This window comes from Asterias amurensis, chromosome 17, assembly GCF_032118995.1.
Source record: "Asterias amurensis chromosome 17, ASM3211899v1".
In the NCBI taxonomy this organism is placed as follows: Eukaryota; Metazoa; Echinodermata; class Asteroidea; order Forcipulatida; family Asteriidae; genus Asterias; species Asterias amurensis.
This window is the reverse complement of record NC_092664.1, coordinates 928,646-948,768: the sequence shown is the minus strand read 5'-3', so window position 1 is coordinate 948,768 and position 20,123 is coordinate 928,646. Positions and strand designations below refer to the sequence as shown.

The following is a 20,123-nucleotide window of genomic DNA, read 5'->3' as shown; positions in this document are numbered from 1 at the left end:
CATGTTGGGCTATGGCCCCTGCTACTACAATTGTACTACTACTTTGCTGTGAGGTCATCTTGGAATAGTAATCTGAGAAAATCACTTACCAAGTTTTGTTGCGGTGAATGTGTCAATGTGTGCCGACCCAATGTGTGCCATGGACGGGGTGGGACTTCCATGTTGATCATGGGCTCACGTCGTTAGGAACGTTGATATTTTTGGCATGCACGGCATTCCTGGACAATGTTCTCAATATCGCGATAATTCTGGCGATTTAGAGTACATCAAGTTTGCATTTCTCCATGCCTTGGTGACCGTTATGTATTTGCAAAAGAATGTCCTGTCGTAGCGTTGCTGGGATAAGGATTGGACTGCCCACGAGGAGTACTCCATCCTCAATGGCTATGTCATGTCGAACTGACCAGTAGGGCCGGATAGAGCGATTTGTCTGTTTGATACTGTCAGGCCAACCTTCGGTGATTTGCTGTGTAAGGAGCCGCAGATTTGCATCCCTTTTGTTTCTTGTTGGATTTTGTCCAGCTTAGTTGCTATGACACTGACGATGTGATGTATCTGAACTTTCTTTTCCGGTTTCCTCTCGTATCGGGAAAGTTGTGACAACCATTTTTTCTTTTCCAGGCTTGTAGCATATATTTCACAATCATAAGCCTGTATGCGTAGTAGAATGCGTTGGAGCCGCGGTGGGGCTTTCATCAAGTTCTTCTTATGGATGTGCAGAAGGGGGCGGTGGTCACTTTCCAGCTTGATTCTCCTACCATAGAGGTACATGTATCTCGATGTTCATGTATCGCGTTTCTGCTGGGGTAAGGGCTTTGGATGTGAAAGCGATTGGGCGGCGATTGATTCTGCATGAGCGTTGCGCCTAGCCCTTTGGTCGAAGCGTTGACTTGAAGTATCACTCGTTGCTTTAGTAATAGATTTCATGCCAGTGGTTTTAGTGAAAGTTATTGTGATTATTTTCTTGTAGATAGTTGTAAATAAATAACTCATATTCTGTACGATAGTAGAAGAAGAGTTGATTATTTTGGAGTCAGGGTAAAGTAGTCTCGAACGCATTGCGCGTGAAGGCAGGGTGGCCCGGGTTTTGTGACACACATCAATGTTGGCCAGTGTAGTCTGAGCTGCAAGTAGTCATATCGTAGTGTTGAAGACTTTCATGTGCGACAGGGAACGGCTGTATTCAATGTCTTCTTGAGGGAGTTTTCTCAGCGACGCTGAGTGGTCAACCAGGTTGGGAACGAAGGGACCCATATAATTTAAATCAATGAAATCTAAATCAATAAATGAGAAGTATTACACTATTACTAAATCCTTAATGATTTGATCTATTGAGTCCTACCACCACCAAAGTTCTTCTGTTTCCGGCTGTGAGTGTAGTGGAGTATGACCATCCGGTGTTGTGCCAGCAGAGGTCCAGATGGGGTTATGCCAGTTCCTTTGTCACTTCGTCACTTTGCCCACTCCACTCCAGATAATTCTCAATCTCAACCCAATATAGGAAGCCCTGGAAATATTGACATGAGGACCAATAATAACCAGATCCTAATCTAACAAGTAGCAATAGTTCAAATCAATTTTCTGTCTGATCCCCCAAACTTTTTTTTTAGTTCAATACCAAATTGGGTAGTCCCGCCCCGATTATTTCTGGTTTTACAACAAAGTATGATCGCCGCTCCCGCTGGCTTGGCCATTTGTGAACGCTCACCACAATTCTCGATTCGTGATTGGCCGTCTCAAAATGACACAGCCTTTGTGAGGTGCATGACTCGCCGACATTAAGGTGTCAGTTACCGATGCATTGACATAGAAGTGTCAGTTAAGTTGTCAGACGGGCGCGGGCGGGCAGGCGGCTTTCAGTTGAGATTGTGTGGAAATAAATCTAATTTCGTGCGGTCAGAACTACATTAGGTAAACAGGCCCGCTGTTCTACATGTACATGTATGTGGATAGTGAAGTGTGCTAGGAGCGTGGTGCTTCAAACTTTGTCAACACTAAAGTAGTTAGGAAAAAAACATTTAAGAGCCGAAAATTATAAACAAATTATTATAAAATTCATTTAAAGTATGTAGTAAGAGAGAATTACACACATTTATTTAAAAAATCAGTTGTTCAATTTTAATAGACCGTATCATGCCTCGAAATAAACAACGGCACCGACGGGCACTGATGTGATGCCCTTGAAAATAACGACAATTCACGGCAATACTGCCGTGCCCTTTTTTTATCCAACTGCCATCGGTGGTCCGTTTGTATTGTTAGATGCATACTAAATGTCCGCTCGTATGTTTACACTTTTACGTTTGAGACAAGTTGAGATAATCATCGAAAAAATCACTAGAAAGTCCCGCAAAACACAGACCTACCACTCCGCGATCACAATTTATACAATGCACGCAGCAGTCACATAGTTTCCAATAAAGGCTCTTAGTCTTTTTACTTTGCATTCTACTATAAAGGCAAGAAACATTGAACGAGACTGCACGTGTCTGCGCATGCTTGGGCAAATGGGTTTTCCTCCCGAATTGCAATAACCACCAACGCTGGTGTGCACGCTTACACCGTACAACAGCATAGTCTTCGCTGGTACGCAGGCAATAGCCGCCGACAGCATGGTCTGCAAAGCATAAAATTATAGTTCCTCGGAAATGTTAGATTGTTTACGAAAACAACACAACGTGTAGGCTTTATTTGACCAAAATGGCGCCAATTACAATACCTTGGATCGATAAAAAGATTATTTTACTGTATAACATAAGATTTTGTTCTTCCTTGTTTTGTTTTGTCTTGTTGTTTTGGGGAAGTTTTTGCGGGGTATTTTTGCCAAGTCAAAAATGCTGTGATGAAGACGCATTGATTTTGATCACATGTGCGATTGGAAGTTGGAAATTAAACAGCCTAAGGCAGCAGCGGCTGTTTCTTTTGAGGTTTTACTGTACGCTCGTCGCGGGGTCGTGAACTTCTGGGGCGGGCGGCTGATAGCGAAATACAAAGAACAAGCAGACAGACATACTTGGTTGTAACAAGTATTATATTTAACAGGGCACTTCAAAATGATGAAACTACATAATGACGATAGCTTTTCTAATACTCAATCACAGATTTCTTTTTAATAACGGACACTCTTTTGGTATTTTCGATATCATTTAGGAACATCGAAATTTTCAAAACATTGAAATTTTTTCGATATATCGAAAACATCGATTAAAAAAGTGAGTATTTTCCATACATCGGCGTCTGTTACGCTGGTCAAGAAAAACACAATTTTGTGATTGACTTGTCAACTGAACATCTGTTACCTACATACAATACATACAACTAAATATTAATAAAGCACCTTTACATCAAGATCAAAGCGCTGGAAAGAGCAAGACCAATGGAACTATAAATATAACAAATTACATCTGATACAAGTGAGTTTTGAGAGATTTTTTAATAAAGGCAAACAGTTACAATTTCTGATGCGTACTGGGAGGTTGTTCCATATTTGCGGAGCAATAAAGGAGAAAGTCCGGTTGTGAGCAGATGAGAGTGTTCTGATGGTTGGGTGTTCGGTTAGGCGTGTGTTGTCAGAAGCTGATCGCAAGCTTGAGCGTGGCGGTTGGTAGAGAGCAAGGCAAGATGATAAGTAGCCTGGTGCTATTCCTAGGAGACATTTAAACACAGTAACTAAAACTTTAAAAGTTACTCTCTCTTTGACAGGGATTTAATGTAACTGCTGAAGGCAGGGTGTCGCGTGGTCATATTTCATAGCCTTGCAAATCAGCTTGGCCGCCCAGTTTTGGATGCCTTGAAGACGTTGGATGTCTGAAGTGCTAGATCCAAGAAGCAGCCCGTTGCCATAGTCTAATCTTGAGAGAATTAGAGCACGGATAATTAGGTGGCATGTGTCGAAGTCCAGAAATTTGCGAATGCGACTTAGGTTTCTGAGTTGATAGTTGAGGCTGGAACAGAGAGTTGTGATGTGGGAGTGCATGGACATTGACGAATCAAATACAACCCCGAGGTTGCGAACACTCTTAGAAGGCTCGATGACTTTGTCGCCGACCTGAAGAGATACCGAAGGCACTTTGTGTTTGAGATGGTCAGGAACAGCAATGAATAACTCTGTTTTCTCTTCATTGAGCTTCAGCATGTTAAGGGTCATCCATGACTTGATGTCAGATATGCATGAGGATAGCCGAGAGAGAGCTGAGGTTATGGATTGCGGGTCATTCAGGTTGAATGGTATGTACAGTTGAATATCGTCAGCATAAAGGTGATATTGTAAGTTAAGCTTTCTGATGATACGACCAATGGGAATGGAGTAAATTGCGAATGACTGGGGACCTACAATAGATCCCTGAGGCAAACCGTAATTTAGACTGTGGTAATCGGAGAAGGATCCATCAATACAGATGCACGTTGTTCTGCCGGAGAGGTAGGACTTGAACCACTTTTGTGCAGCTCCTTTCACCCCGATGTCATGGGTAAGGCGGTCAAGCAAGATGGAATGGTTCACCGTGTCAAACGCTGCACTTAGGTCCAGTAGGACGAGGAGAACACCTTTTCGATGGGAAACGTTCTGCATGATGTCGTCTTTGATTTTGAGGAGAGCCGATTCAGTGCTGTGTAAAGCTCTATATGCCGATTGTAGAGGTTCTCCAAGATTCTCTTGAGTCATGTAGTTGGTGATGCTCTTGATGGCCTGCTTCACAATAACTTTAGACAAGAAAGGAATGTTTGAAACAGGTCTGTAGTTATTCAGCAGATTGCGATCAAGTGATTGTTTCTTTATGATGGGAGCGATCACAGCATGTTTTAGTGAAGAAGGAAAAACACCAGTGCTAAGAGATCTGTTGACAATCCGTGTGATGATCGGGACAAGTGTCTGGGTGTTTTGCTTCAAGAACCATGTCGGCTGTGCGTCCAAAAGAAATGAATTTGAAGGTGCCTTATTGATGTGCTGTAGAATGTCATTTACGCTCACTCGTTCAAATTCGTGAAAACAACACTTGCCAAGGTTTGAGGGGCTGGATCTATATAGTTGACCTCCTCAAGTTCTTCCTCAATGCTCCTGTATATATTGTCAACCTTGTCAGTAAAGAATGTGGCAAAGCTATTACTAAGATCTTGAGCAGACGTGTGGTCAGGGAGGATAGTTGTACCTTGGTTAAGAAGGGATTTAACCTTCTTGAAGATAGTCTTAGTGTCTGCGTGCTCAAACTCTGACCTGTAATGTTCTACTTTCATGCTGTCTATCAAGTCATTTTAAAGAAAAGTGGTTAAAAGCCTACGATGAACTTCAAGTTCCAAAGTCTCTTCTAAATCTACTGTACTGCAACCCGTGTCTCTGAGGACTGACACAATGTGATTACCAAGGTAGCCTTCCTTAACTGGCATATTACTGTTACCTGTCCATGCTGCTCCTATGAAGGGAACTATGTGCCCACACTTTAACTTCACCTCTTCACCTGGATTAGGGGTTGGACAATCACACAGCTTTGAAGCAAGACCTTATGGTGCAGTCATACAGGAGGCAACTGTCTGGACTGGATGGGTGTCTTCTTCTGAGTAGAATTCTTGCGTCTTTGGTTGTGGTGATTCTGTAACCAAACTTGCCATAGTTTTAGCAGAAGTTGTACGGTTATTTTTGTTTGTTCTATGTGGACAATCCCAAGACAAGTGGCCAGGACTTCCACGCTCGTAACATCTCCTTGGATTTGTTCTTGGTTGGTACCCTGTCTTATTCCCAGTCTGACTTTGTTTCTGAATTTGCAACTGAGACGAAGTTTGTTCTGGAGCCTGATTTGGTTTCCCACCAAAGTTTCTATTTATGTTCACCGGTTTTCTATCTGATCTATGTACTTCCACATACCTATATGCTAGATTGACTAGCTCAGCAATGTCTTTAGGATGTTGCTCTTCCAAGAAAAGTAATAATTCTTTACTACACACTCTGTGAACCTGTTCCTTCAAAAGCAATCCAACAATTCCATCAAATGTTGTAGGAATTTTACTAGCTTCAACCCAACGCCTCAAATAGCTTGTAATCCTTTCACTATATTGGGTGTATGTCTCTCCACTCTTAGCTTGAGAAGATCTAAATTTGACCCTGAATCCTTCCTCTGTTAATTGAAAGCTAAATAGGAGAGCGGCTTTGACTTCACTTTAAACCTTTGCCATACTCGCAGGTAACCTAGCATAACATCTAAAGATCTACCAGTCAACAACGCACTCAATGAAGTTGCCCATTCTGACGCTGGCCAATTCATTGCCATGGCATATCGCTGAAATCTTAGCAAAAATTAGTTTATTTCATTTGTACCCTCCCTAAATGCTGACACTTAAAGGTACATGTATAGGTTTGCTAGATTTACCTTCACTTGCTTTGTTAACGGATTCCTGATTTGCTTTGTACATGTACTGCTTAACTTCTAACTCTTTCATTAATCATTAATGTTCTCTCCTACTTTTCCTTTCCTCTCTTTCCAAGTTATCTATTCTTTCCTTTTCCTTATGTTCAAAAACCTTCCTTTCCTTCTGTTCTGCTATCTCTATCCCCCAAGCTTCCTTCTCTTCTGCTGTTTCTTACCTTCTTGCTTCATTCTCTTTTCTGGGATTAGTAATAAAAGTCATCAATTCATCCCCTTCTAGCTTAAGTTCGCGCCCTAGGTTAAGAAACCTCTCAAACTCCATGTTATTACAATTACCGCTTATGAGCTCATATAAATGTGCAGCTACAACCTGCTCTTTGACAACGCCTACGCACCCTACCAGGGATCACTGAATGTGATCGCCTCTAAGCAAGAAACTACCACAGATTATGTTGCAATATGAACTACATGTATCTAATCGCCAAGCAACCCAGAAGGCCCTGGCACAGTACCACAAGAATGTGTTTTCCTTTCAATGGTGTAGTGTAAATTCATTCAAGCGGGGATTTAAGATGTTCCTCTTACAAGAACACCCTATCCTGTACGTAGTAAACCTAAAATTAAGCATAAACACAAAGGAAGTGCACCGTATGACCTGTGTCGTATCTCCCACGCCCTAACAATTTGCATACTAGTTAAAACGTAGAGTTAATGTAAGCAAAAATATCTCCTTCGTGTGACAATGTGGTATTTAAACTTCGAAGCACCCAACGGTCTGGTCAAAGTAGATCGGCCTTGCTTTGTATTGCTGGTTGTAATGTCGAGTGGGGTAGCACTGCTTACGTATGTTGGCGATCGTTGTATCGGGTTGGGTGTGGTAGGCTGTTGTGGTTGGTCTGCAAAATGGACCTGTCTCTCACTGCTGGATGGTTGATTGATCTGCGCAGTTTGCTTTGGTGGGTTGGGTGTATTCTCAGTCCCATTTACCAGTTTTGTTTCTACCGAGCGTTGTAGTGTGAGCAGATTCAACGCTTGACAAGTTTGCAAACCAAAAATTGCTGGGCCTGCTGCATCTGTTACATAGAAAATGCAGTTGAATCTCATGCAAATCTTTGTATTGCACATGGAATTTTAACTGTGCCCAGCTGTGTTTACTTGGAACCACATGTATTCTGGTTTCTCTGTCCCACTTCTCTGGGAAGATTATGCAAAAAAGGTGGACGGGTAGGATGTTTGTCCGTGCTCCTGTGTCAACCTTACACTGGAGCTTGATTGGTCGTCTGCCCTTTTGCTTTATGTTTAGCAATGCAAAGACTTCTGCTCAGCTTCATTAGTCGAGACTATGCTGTTAATGTTAATGGTGCCAATAGTGAGAAATTCATCAGGGTCAGATTTGCCAACACGTTTTCTGACATCACTCACATTAGCACAGGTGTTCCCCAAGGCTCAGGCTTGAGGCTTCAGGCTTTGGATTTTCAGGCTCCGGCTCAGTGAGGCTCAGGCTTCACAATAAACAACATGGCGAAGAAATTGTTTCGAACACTTCGGCTTCACTGGCTTAGGCTTCATGTGGCCCGCGTGGTGGATCATGGGGGAAATAATAATGCACGAGAGAGAACAAACGTGCGTCTGAGGCATTTATTTAATGGTTGTATAAAAAAATTAAAACAAATTAACACCACCACAAAACACATAATCATACCATTTGTATTGTAACAAACGCATATTCGCTTTCTGATGGTTTATTATTGTAAAAAATACCTCAATAACTTGTAATAATTAAAGCAGCCCACTTTTTAGCTTCACTTGATTGAAAAATGACTTTTTTTAGTGAAAGCCAACAAATGATGGTTGTTTTCATCAACAACGAAACGGACCAAAAATGTTCTGACAACATAGCTTTATTTTGTTGTAATATATGTCAAGAACATGCCTTGCATTGAAACTGGAAAGCAGGGAAATTTTGAACATACAAGCTATACTGCACTACAATGAAAACTTTCTTTTATCATAAATTGAGTTACTCTTAAACAAAAGAAGTATAAATTTACAGCAATTGATTTTTTAAATAACTTTTTTAAGATTAGAAAGACGGCGCTAATAAATAATTGTTTGTGTTCTCCCATTAGGCTGGGAAAATGTTAGGTTACTTAACAACTTTTAAGTTCATTGCAATTATGATGATCTTCACTTTAAAGTCAAGAAACATGATTATGTGTCAACTGTTAGGTTAGTATTTCGGAATGTCAAGCTGTATTTTTCAGCTGTAGAATAGTTGCTAGCAAAAATTAGCAAATAAGGACAGGTCAGTTTGCTTAATATGTTACTTTACAGAGTTACAATTGAGCTTTATATCTTTATCAACACTGGTGAAGTTTCTTCTGCTGAATCACAGGTGATATTTCCTTCCACCGATGACTAAGCCTAAGCGACTAGTGTGACAAGTGGCGAAGTGGAGACTATTGATTGCCTTGTCCCGTTACAAATACCATTTTTCAACTACTCAGATAGTCGACGTGCTACACATGACTACTACAAAAACAGTCACGACTACTACTTGGTGAACCAACAGGAGACTTTCTAGAACGATAGGTGGCAGCAGACTTACCGGGTAAAGCCATTGTTTTTAGAATTATGCGCAAGCTCATAACTACGTAAACAATGGAAGTTTACCCGGTAAGTCTGCTGCCACCTAGCATTGGAAAGTCTCCCATTGTGTCGCTCTTGACTATTCCCAACAACTTCAATCCTTTTAGCACAAATTTTACTTGATTGGGCCTGCGGCAAACAACTTGCCGCAATGTATCTTAGGAGTTTAAAATAGTCGCAACTAGTGTCAAAGTCGTGACTGCAATGTTTTTGACACTAGATGAGTTGAAAACTTCACTTGTTGCCCAGGCCTATTGATGACATCTTATATTGTTCTGAAATGAACTAACAGGTCTTTCTCTTTGATACGGAACTGGCTAGCACATGTTACGCTTCTCACATTGAAGCTTTTCTGCAGATCCTTGTAACTGAAATGAGAAGAAGATACAACCTTATGAGTATGATCAAATAGTCAATGCTTGAGTAGGATCAAATAATCAATGCTCGAGTATGATCAAATAATAAATACTTGAGTATGATCAAATAATCAATGCTTGAGTACATGTATGATCAAATAATCAATGCTTGAGTATGATCAAATAATCAATGCTTGAGTACATGTATGATCAAATAATCAATGCTCGAGTATGATCAAATAATCAATGCTTGAGTACATGTATGATCAAATAATCAATGCAGCCCTCAACATTATAAATTGCAAAATTATAGCATTAACCAAACCATTTGGGTGATCATTGTACAATGTATTCAAACAAAATTTATTTTTAGCTCTTGGGATTTAATGTTTGTTTAGAGAGTTTTCTTTCACCCCTTAGATATAAAAAACAAAGGTTAACATTCAAGAGGGGATTGACTTGTAAGTCTCTCGAACTCCAGATCACCACTGATTATCGGAAACATCTCAAAAGGATGTCGGGTTAGCCTTGCTAAGCCTTGCTAAGGCAGTCAAATTGTCACTCTGAAAAAACGCCACTGTAAAAACCCACCCATATACATTGTACACTGCGTAAAATTAACCACATCGCACGACACGACGCCCCCGTATACGGCCTCTGCATGCGGTTAGTGGTACGAGTGCGGATGACCTGTGCACAGTAGTCGTACGACGAGTGTTCAGCAATGTGACAGTGTATACGGGTGGATCGTGCGGTGTGATTACACACTACGCACAGTGTATACGGGTTGGTTTAGACCGTCGTCTTTTTCGGAGTGAATATTGCCACAGCCTTGATATTTATAGTATTCATTTTGGTTTTTACCCATATACACCGATGTGGTGTTAGCACTATATACTCAATACTTACCGGAGTAAAAACCAAACTGAATAATCGTAACCCGGTGCAATTTTAATATCATTTGCAGTTCCGGCTGCTAAAATTTAGGATTCAAACTGCCTCAGCTACTGGGCAAACTCGGTGGTCTAGTTTAGCATGAAATTGCTCTAGAATTGCAAAGGTTGTGGGTTCAAATCCCACCTGAGTAATTTGCCTGTGATTTTTGTTTTCACAGAACTATATAACACACACCGGTGTATATGGGTAAAAACTAATTGTGTGATTCATACCGTACCTGACAGATATGGCAGTGTTCAAGTATATCCTTTTGCCCTTATTAGACTTGAACCTCGGCCTGGTGGTTTTCCTCACACCAAAGTCACTCTTCCAACTCTACATTGTACTTGTAGTCCTACATGATAAAATAAAACAATGAAAGTTGATACAAGTAAGAATGTTGATGAATGCCAGTCCTCTTCTACAAAAAAGTTGAAATCCTTAATCCACAAGCAAAAGGTATTCTTCTAGCAAAGTCCCCCCACCCCAACACCCAACCCATATAGCCCCTGCTTGATTAGTTGATGCAGGTGTACATGTATCATCATTCATTCATTCATGGCTAATATTTAAATTTATGTATTCATGTAACCTTTTTTAAGTTGCCAAGAAATGTATTTCCCTTCAGAAAACTCAAATAAATTACTAAATAGCCGGTACATCAGTCAGAAGTAAACAATATGAAATATTATTATTAAAAAAGTAGGCCTACAACAGAACATTTCTTGAAAAAGGGCAACAAAGCGAAATATTATTCATAAGTAACAACAGTGTTCAATATAATGTTTATAAACAAACATCGGTTCAGCTCAAACGAAACCGCAATATTTATAACTAATAATATCACTATCCAGCTCTCGGCCTGGGGATTATATTTAAATAATAAACAACTTTCGTTTTAATCAGCAGACAAGGAATTTGATGTCTGCCAACGAAAAATAAAACCATAAACAAGTTAAGAAGACAGGCCCTACATGTACTTTCACAAATATTATCCTGTCAAATAATTCCCGAATGTAGCTTATCTTCATCAGTAAATGTTGAGAATAAAACCAAAAGACAATTTTCACGAATTAGATGCAGCACTAAGTGCCACACGTACTTGTATCCGTCATTTTTAACGAGAAGTAAATTATCATAAAAAATTACATTTTACATGTATATCAAAACTTACCTTAATAGCATTGATGCAAATTGTTCGCCTTTTCATGGGTGGTATATCAGGTGAAGACTATGGTTATTAATAGTAAAACGCCCTCAAAAGAGCCAAATTTGTCAATTTTATTGAACGGTAACCGAGGATTTTAATGGCTGCCGCAAGAAAAAGTTTTATCATCACGAATGTGACGTCATGAAGCCTGGCAAAGCCACCTCTTGAGGAGGCTTCGTCTGGCGCTGTTTTTAGCCAAAATCAAAGCCTCAAATTCGAAGCCCGATCCGGAGCCTCCGATTCGTACGTAGCTTCAAAATAGCTGCATCAATCTGAAGCCCAAGCCTGAGCCTGAGCCTTCGATTGGTAAACGCTCTATGTATACCAGTGACTTTCAGTTAGATAATAATCAATGTGTTCTTACCAAATATGCAGACGACACAGACCTAACAGGGCTCATTACAAATAATGATGAGGTTGGGTACAGAAATGAAATAACTAAGTTTATTGTTTGGTGCGAAAACAACTATCTAGTTCTGAATGTAAAAAAACCTATAGAAATTGTATTTGATTTCCGTAAAACTGCAAACACTATTGAACCTGTTACAATCAAGGAAGAATCTGTTGAGATTGTCAAAGAGTTGAAGTATTTGGGTACAGTTATTGATAGCAAACTAAACTGGACTGCAAATACTACCCATGCGTATAAAAGATCTAATCAACGGCTTTACTTTTTAAGGAAACTGAAACGTCACATTTTTCGAAACCACTCTGGCAGGATCAGACAGCTATGCTTAAAGACCAACAGGTTTAAGGATTCCTTTCTCCCTAGTGCAATTAGGCTTTTTAACAGTAGATGGTCGAGATAATTTGGTTCACTCTTATTTTGTGCTTTTTACATGCTCCCCACATATTTATATCTTTATATTTGTATTTATCTGTAAATTGTATTGTCTCCTTTACACAGGGAAGACAAATTTCATGTTTTTCATCATGACAATAAATATTTTTAATCTTTAATCTTTCCTCATCCTCAAAGTTAAAATAATGCACACGCCTGCGAGGAGATTTTGAACGAGGGTTGACGTCCTTGATCTGCAGCTGGATTTCCATTGGTTGTCTTGTCCACATTTGTAACATGTGGAACCATAAGCTGGACAGTTGGTTTTTGGTTTGAATGGATGCACTCGACCACAGTTGTAGCATTTTTGCTGTTTCTGGTTCCTGCCTGACTGATTCGGTTTGATTTCATTTACACTCATTTCTGGCTTTTCACTCTGGGGTATCTGGGCTTTCTCCTGCAGGGATTTCCGCTGATTTGCAGTTGCCTCATGGCTGCGGGCGACATCAATAGCAGCATTCAATGACAGGGTTTCATCTGTTCTGATGAGTACTTTCTGTACGTCGTAATGGGCAGAACCCCATATGAGTTGATCCACAATCCTCTCTTGTATTTCCGTATCATCACGGAATTTGCACTGGGTTGCTATTGACTTCAACTTTGTTACAAAGTCATTGGCAGTTTCAGTAAGGTCCTGTCTCATATCTTGCAGCTTGTATCAAAAAATGCGATGGTTTGATCTGGGCTCTAGGTGATTATGGAATCGAGACAACAAAACTTCAGTTTTCTTCTTGTCATCTTTATCTTCAAACTTCCAACTGTTATATTTGTCTAGGCCTTGTTCCCCGACCCACAAGAGGAGATGGCTTGCTCTCTCTTCATCTGAGGACGCTTGAAAACATCAATTCACACTTTTGACGGAATCGTGCAAATGTCAAAGCAATATATAATGGTAGTATTTCCAGCTGGGAATCAACCAATGCTGGGGTCCCCCAGGGTACTAAACTAGGGCCGTATCATGCTTACTCGGGATTTTTGTAAATTTAAACCTTATGCTGATATTTGTGTGGTTTCCGCCCCTCACTGAAAGACTTGAACAGCTCTCTTTGAACTTTGGTAATTCGCTCCTGTCCTCAAGCAAGCATAGAGAGTGGCTGCCTCCTGCAAGGAATAATAACCTTAGGAATTCCGACTCTTTGTCTAGTATTAGGTGCAGAACCAACTGATACAGGACTAGCCCCATTCCCTACCTCACCAGTATTTTGAACACGTAGGCCCCTAACACATTTTGGCAGGCCTCAAATTTTTACCTCCGTTTTTATTCCCAGTTTATGTTTGTTTGTTTGTTTGATTTGTCTTTCTTACCTTTTTTGCGTGTGTGTTTTTTTTTCTTTTCTAGATGTCTTTACAATAAACCAGTAATAATAATAGTAATAATAATAAAATAATAATAATAATAATAATAATAATAAAATTAATAATAATATCTGGGGCTTCCCAGTCCATTTGGGGAGCAGAGACTGCTGAACTGAATGCCATTTTGATACGGTATTACTGCACGTAGGTATAGTGGTGTGTAGAATGTTCAATGTTCAATGATGATTGATGGCATAACATGACAAAAATGCCTGGAACTATTCATAACATGACAAAAATGTGTGGCGGTTTTGTCTCTTGCCCGGAACCCGATCAGTCCCAGTCAACGTCAGCGAGCGGTCTGGTAGGAAGGCTGGAGTCGTCGGTCCGTTTCGGCGGCAATCTACCACCAGGCCCGCAGTGCAACACCATAAATATTCCCCACCAGTAATTATAAACACACCCACTCCCAGATGGCGGGAAGATCACAGCAATGACGGGGACAAACACAGTTCAATTCAGAGTGACTTTTACTGGTTTAATTATTGCTCAATTATTATCCAATCTCAACTCGCCTACGTGACAAAATCTACTCCCGAAGTTATTAGGCTGATCGGTAATTATGCTAACTTTCTCTTTAATTAAATGATTCAGAAGATGATTATAATGCAGATTGGAGGTAACTGATTGTGAAGGCTTGATTTAACTATTGACTCACCACTCTAAAGCGTGAGGCTTCTCCCTTGAGTTTCGGCACAACTCTCTCTTCAATTACATATAGGTCTGGCTCTTACGGACGCAGCACGGGAAAGAAGGACGACTCACGCTCGCTCCATCCTTATATACTCAACACGCGCTAGGCTGGTACCCTCCAACAAACCGTAACCTAACCCGTTACGTGAAAGCTAGGTACTAGCCAGGGTACGTTGCCTAGCGACCTAAACCTACGGCCAATCACCATCAACATACGCTGCATTGCGTTACAAATGCTTGGAACTATTCAGTATATTTTTATCCTAAAAAGACTCTTTTAAAAATCTAAGACAGACTTAACTTTTATGCGCTGTGAGACTTGGCTTTTATTTCCGCTAGACAGCCATGTTGATGGCGAAGTAAGTTAGTTGACAGTAGAGGGTGCTATTTTTATGCGAATGTAACAAGCCAATATATTATAACAATCATATTGACAATCGACAAGTAAATATAATAAAGTGAGCAAGAAGAAAACAAAAGGGGAAATTTTCTCTTCTTTTAAGAAGAGGAAGGGTTTGCCCCGATGTTCCTGGTTTGATCCGAAGCAAATTTGTGCCACAGCACATTGTACATGTACATGTACATGTACAAGTACATTTAAAACCTGTTCATAGTAGAATAAACGGAGAGGTCCTTTAAAACAATACCTTGCAGGAATACTGATCATTTATCGACTTGTGGGTCGCTCAGTGACAGAAAGGAGCGCTACAAGAAGCCATTATTATTATTATTAGATCACTACAATTACAGAAAATCTTACATTGACACTTATAAGGTATAATGTTTTGAAATTACCCTGCAATTTTAGCTTTAAAAAGACATGCTTAACTGAATAAACTGCTTCTCAAGCCTACTTTGTTTTGTTTCATTTATTTACAGATGTAAAGATCCTTCGAGAGAAACATCATATCATTGGATCCTTGACTGGCTCTCTACCTAGATCACCAAGACAGAATACTCAGCTTGGTTTGCCATTACAACTCCTACCAGAGGAAGCCGCAGTGCTTATTGAATATGGTGGGTACATCAACTTAGTTCAAACTTAAGCACTGTTTTAAAATATGTGTTTTTAGATGATAATGATTATAGAGCGCTCATAACCTGGAAAATGTGTGCGCCTAAAAATCCCCTGCTAAAATCCCCTGCTAAATGGTTCTGTGAGTCGCTTGTAGAGCGCATTCAACAAATTTCTTAAACAGGGACAGCTGTCACGACTGGAACTCAAACCCAAACCCTGCTGATCAGAAACACCAGAATTTGAACCTTGCTCTTTATTACCGCTAGGCCATGACACGCCACACGATGGGGAAAAAAGAAAGAAAAGTATACCTGTGTACTTAAAGAAAAAAATATGGTTGACCATGGACTACAATCACGGCCAGATTCAAAATGAGGTTTAGATAAAACACGTAGATATATAAAACTTTTTAAAATTTATATAAATGCGGCACAGTGTATCCAATTCTGCTGGTTTTAAATGAACAGCCAAGACCAGAAGACCTAGCTCTACTCATTTATTCCCCTCTTAAAAAATCGTCCTCATAGCACAAAGGCAGTTACAAAAAAATTGTTCTTTTAAACAAATACAAGTTGAGTTCGGCATGTGCTTTTTGTTTTACTTTAATGGAATACTTTTTGGTTTGATCCAATGCTATGCAGATGCAGCAAGGTTTGTAACTGTGAGCGTTCCAACACCATCATGCCAGGATGTTTCAACATTCAAAGAAGCAAGAGAGCAAAGCTTTCAGGAACAGGTAAGAAAAGATAAGGGAGAGTGTACACAATACTGGTGAATAAACAATTGCCCCTGGTCGTTGTCTTCGTGCCCTTGAAATGCTCCATGGAAAATGTAAAATTTCCTCATATAGAAATGCCTTGGTGCCCTTGTTAAAAGGAGCATACCGGCATTGTACTAAACTGAATGAAACAATATGGACTCACTTGCCACGCAGGGAGGCTATGGCTCAGCTGCTTTCAGGATCACAAGTTCATGTACACATGTATGTTAGTTTTCCCCACCCCGTCAGTTAAACAATGATTGTTTTTTAGTTAGTTGTTGTTGCTGTTCCTGTTATATTGCTCATGCACGTGTTTGCATGTGCAATACACCTTGTCGCAGCTAGCAGTTAAAGGCACCTGGAAATAGGATTTTTTTTCTTTTAAACATAACAGTATATGTTAATTAACAATAAAACAATTTTTTGAGTAATTGTTTGTCACGATTTATATGTTAAAAAAATTAATTAAGTGCTTGGGGGGTTGACTCCGCCTACCCCTTTTGTGACGTAGGAAAAGGAAGACTTTGCCTCGATCAAACATAGACCCCCCTCGATGCGTAGATAAACACACGTGCAAAAGTACATGTAATTCTAAGACGTGAGTTTGTACGCTGCGAAAAAGGTTTTTTTTTCTGGCATTTTTTTGGCAATGCCGACCAGGTGTATTGCTGCTGGATGCAGCAAAACAACTAAAGATGGGGTCAGTCTTCATCTGTTTCCTGCAGATCCCAAGTATAGGCGGTTGTGGGCTACGAAAGTCAGATTAACTAGAGCAAAGTGGTCCGGTCCAACGTCTTTTTCAGCGCTGCAGCGAACACTTAGAGCCGTCGTGCTTCGAATCCGGGATACACAACTCATTTGACATGACGAGAAGAGCCATTCTTAAACACGACGCCGTCCCAACAATTTTTCTAGCTAGTGGGAAGTCGAAGAAGGTATCTGAAAGACGTGACGAGGGGCATTTGCTAAACGTGAAAAAATTCGGGTAAGTTTGAACTTTGAGGGTATGTTTTTAGCTTTTGCCAAGTGACACGATTTTTTTTTGGTACCGCATGCGATTCACCGTGCGTGCAGGTCCTATGTGACCGTCCGCCCATTATACAGCAGCCATAGTGCGTGCGTGCAGTCTGCTCCGTGGCCGTATTTCTATAATAATACCCACATCTTACAACCAATTTGTCACTAAAAAGTCGCATAGTTAAATAAAAATAGCAGCAATAGCTTTTGTAAAAACCACTAGGCGTTCAACATGTTCAAGTTTCAATGTACGTTTGTGTGTAAAATCGTGTCTAAGTTTGTTTTGATGTGCCATGTTCCCAGACGTAATGTACGGGGGCCCGACTACAAATTTTTTCTCCAAATATCGCGCCTTGAAATACGTCACAAACAGCGCCCTCTCGGGTTGGAGCCTACTCGTAAATTTGTAAATACAATCAAAACTAAGATTTTAAAACCTTAGTTAACTTTTTTTTCACATTCCTCTCATAAAAACACATATTTTAGTGACAAAAGCTTTATTTAAAAAAAATACCACTTCCAGGTGACTTTAACAATAAATAAAAAATTTATTTTCGTTGGTAAACTTTAGCATTTACCTTCGAAAAAAGGGTGTGTGTCATGTGGCATGTAATGTCCATGACGCTAAATGTAATGTCCATGAGGCTCGTTAGCACAAATGTAGTTAATTTTTTATTAATTTTCTTGCATTATAGGATTAGCCCCTAAAAACTAGCTTTGCGTATGAAGTCTCATGAAAATATCTCTTACTGGCTTTAAAATATAAAACTAAACACCATGCAATGTCATGGACATTACATTTCATAATTGGTAATTAAGGGCTAATTAAAACGAGTGGCAGCACCCTGTGAATAAATTCACAATGAAGTTTCTTTAAAATTGTGGTTACTTACCCCCAGTTATATATTTTAAGCTAAGAATAATTAAAATATCATCTAAAATGTAACCAGGAGGGCATAATAGACAATTGTGCCAAACATTTCCCAAAAATCATGAATTTGGCAAAAAAAAAACTTTTTTAATAAACGATGAAAAACATGGAAAACCAAGAAGAAAAGAATAAACAAACATAGACTTGAAATCACTAGGTATCACTCTTTCTTGCTACCCTAAATTTAATTCCGCAAATTTGACTTCAATTTTTTGGGCCGAGGACACTTTTTGGTGGAATTTGGTGGAATTGACTGTGTTGTCGCTACTCCCGTGCTCGTATAATCAATATTTTAATGCATTGAAACACGCATGGGGCAGTGCGGGACCGGCACAAACCTCGTAGTAATCGGAACCTTGTAATATGCGAGGGCGTAATAAAGGGAGTTGACTGTAGTTGCAGTTTTTAGAAACTTTAAAAATTAGAGTTTATTTGATTTTGATAACTGCAGTCTTTAGATGTGAATGTAAGGACATTGAGGCCTAAGCTGAACAACAATCCCAGAGCAAGTTATATTTCATTCTGCTAAACCACTTATTGCGTCAACTCATTATGTGTTGGTTCAATGCAGGCCTGTTAAATCTCTGCTTTAAAGCGTTTTTCTTGGGCTCCGCTTTTTCCCTGTTGCTTGTTTTTCTTGAGCTCCGCTTTTTTACCGTTCCATTTTTTTTCTTTTTTTTTTAAACATCTGATCATTAAGCAGCACGTACTTGGAATCGGGAAGCACTTCAATTGCGATTTGATTTTGACATGTGAGTCAGGGGCTAGACCCAGTAAAATGCTCCGCGTTGGTCTTTCATTGGAGCCGTTGTTGTCAGTTTTTAGTTTAGCGCAATGTCCATTATACATGTACTTCAATGTCATTGTTCCATTGCACCAAAAGAGGGCGCTTTACTAAAAGCTGTATTAAAAAGCCAACACCTTGAGACAAGATTACATGTAGGCACATGGTTTTCCCACAGGACTACGTTGTGTCACATTGTTATAATTATTTTATCTTTGCTCTTATCAACAGCAAGCATTATGGGAAAGCCAAAAACTGCAAAAGAAGGAACAGTTTGCTGCCATCATTTCATCAGGACGTACAACAAAGAAACATCGACGAGCTGAACGAGCCAAGAAACAGAAACGTGAAAAGAATTTGACAATCTCTCTTCCTTCAGTCATCTCAAAGGATGCTGCTGACAAGAAGATCCTTCCTAGGAATGAAATGACTCTATTTCAAACTGATTCTGAAGTAAGAAAGATTTACCACACTGAGGAGACGTTATCCCAAGCAGGTGAATGCTCATATCACAAGGACAAAAGTGCTTCAAATTTGGAGCAAGAATGCGTTTCTGTAGAATGCAGCGTTGTGTCTGATGATAAAGAACAAAATATATCAAGTTTGCTGAATCATAACACTGTTACAAACACTTGGGATTCTCACCTCCTTGCTAGTAGTGTTGCAGATAAAACATGCACAAACATTGGATCACGGCAAGATGCCAAACCAGTAACCTGCTCTACAAGAGTAATTGAACAAAGTCTTAATGGAACTTCAGAAAAATTGATTATTCCTGCTGCAGAGTCAAGTTATGAGATTAATTTGAAATTGCAAGTCTCAAAATCCAATTCAAGTTTGACCTCACAAGATGTGTCTACTGATAGCGAAGGCGCTAACAAGAAAATTACAAAAGAAATTCCTCCAGATGCTAAAAACTGCTATATTTCGAGTGCATCTTTCATCAGTTTTAAAGAAAATCGGACAAATTGTGTCGGCTACAGCAATCAAGAAATGATGCCAACAACAGTAGACTCGATGCTGTCTCAGTACAATGAAAACAGTGTGACACACGGTGTGACACTCATGGCACAAGATGTCCCCAGTGGCCAAACTGATGATTTAATGAGTAGTGAATCAACAACTAACCAAGAAACATTGCCCTCCGAAGGCAGAGAAGACCACAATGTATCTACTGTGTCTTTAGGTAACGACATTACTAAAGACCACAACGTAT

The 20,123-nt window shown here is 39.8% G+C and overlaps 1 protein-coding gene across 1 annotated transcript in view; it reads left to right on the top strand.

Annotated features, from left to right (window-relative positions):
- LOC139950052 (uncharacterized) overlaps positions 1-20,123 on the top strand; it is an 89,781-nt gene that overhangs the window by 29,165 nt on the left and 40,493 nt on the right. The window contains exons 2-4 of the mRNA XM_071948682.1: positions 15,277-15,414; positions 16,057-16,151; positions 19,139-20,093. Of these exons, the coding sequence (XP_071804783.1) occupies positions 15,277-15,414; positions 16,057-16,151; positions 19,139-20,093 (1,188 nt within the window). The remainder of the gene's footprint in view (positions 1-15,276; positions 15,415-16,056; positions 16,152-19,138; positions 20,094-20,123) is intronic.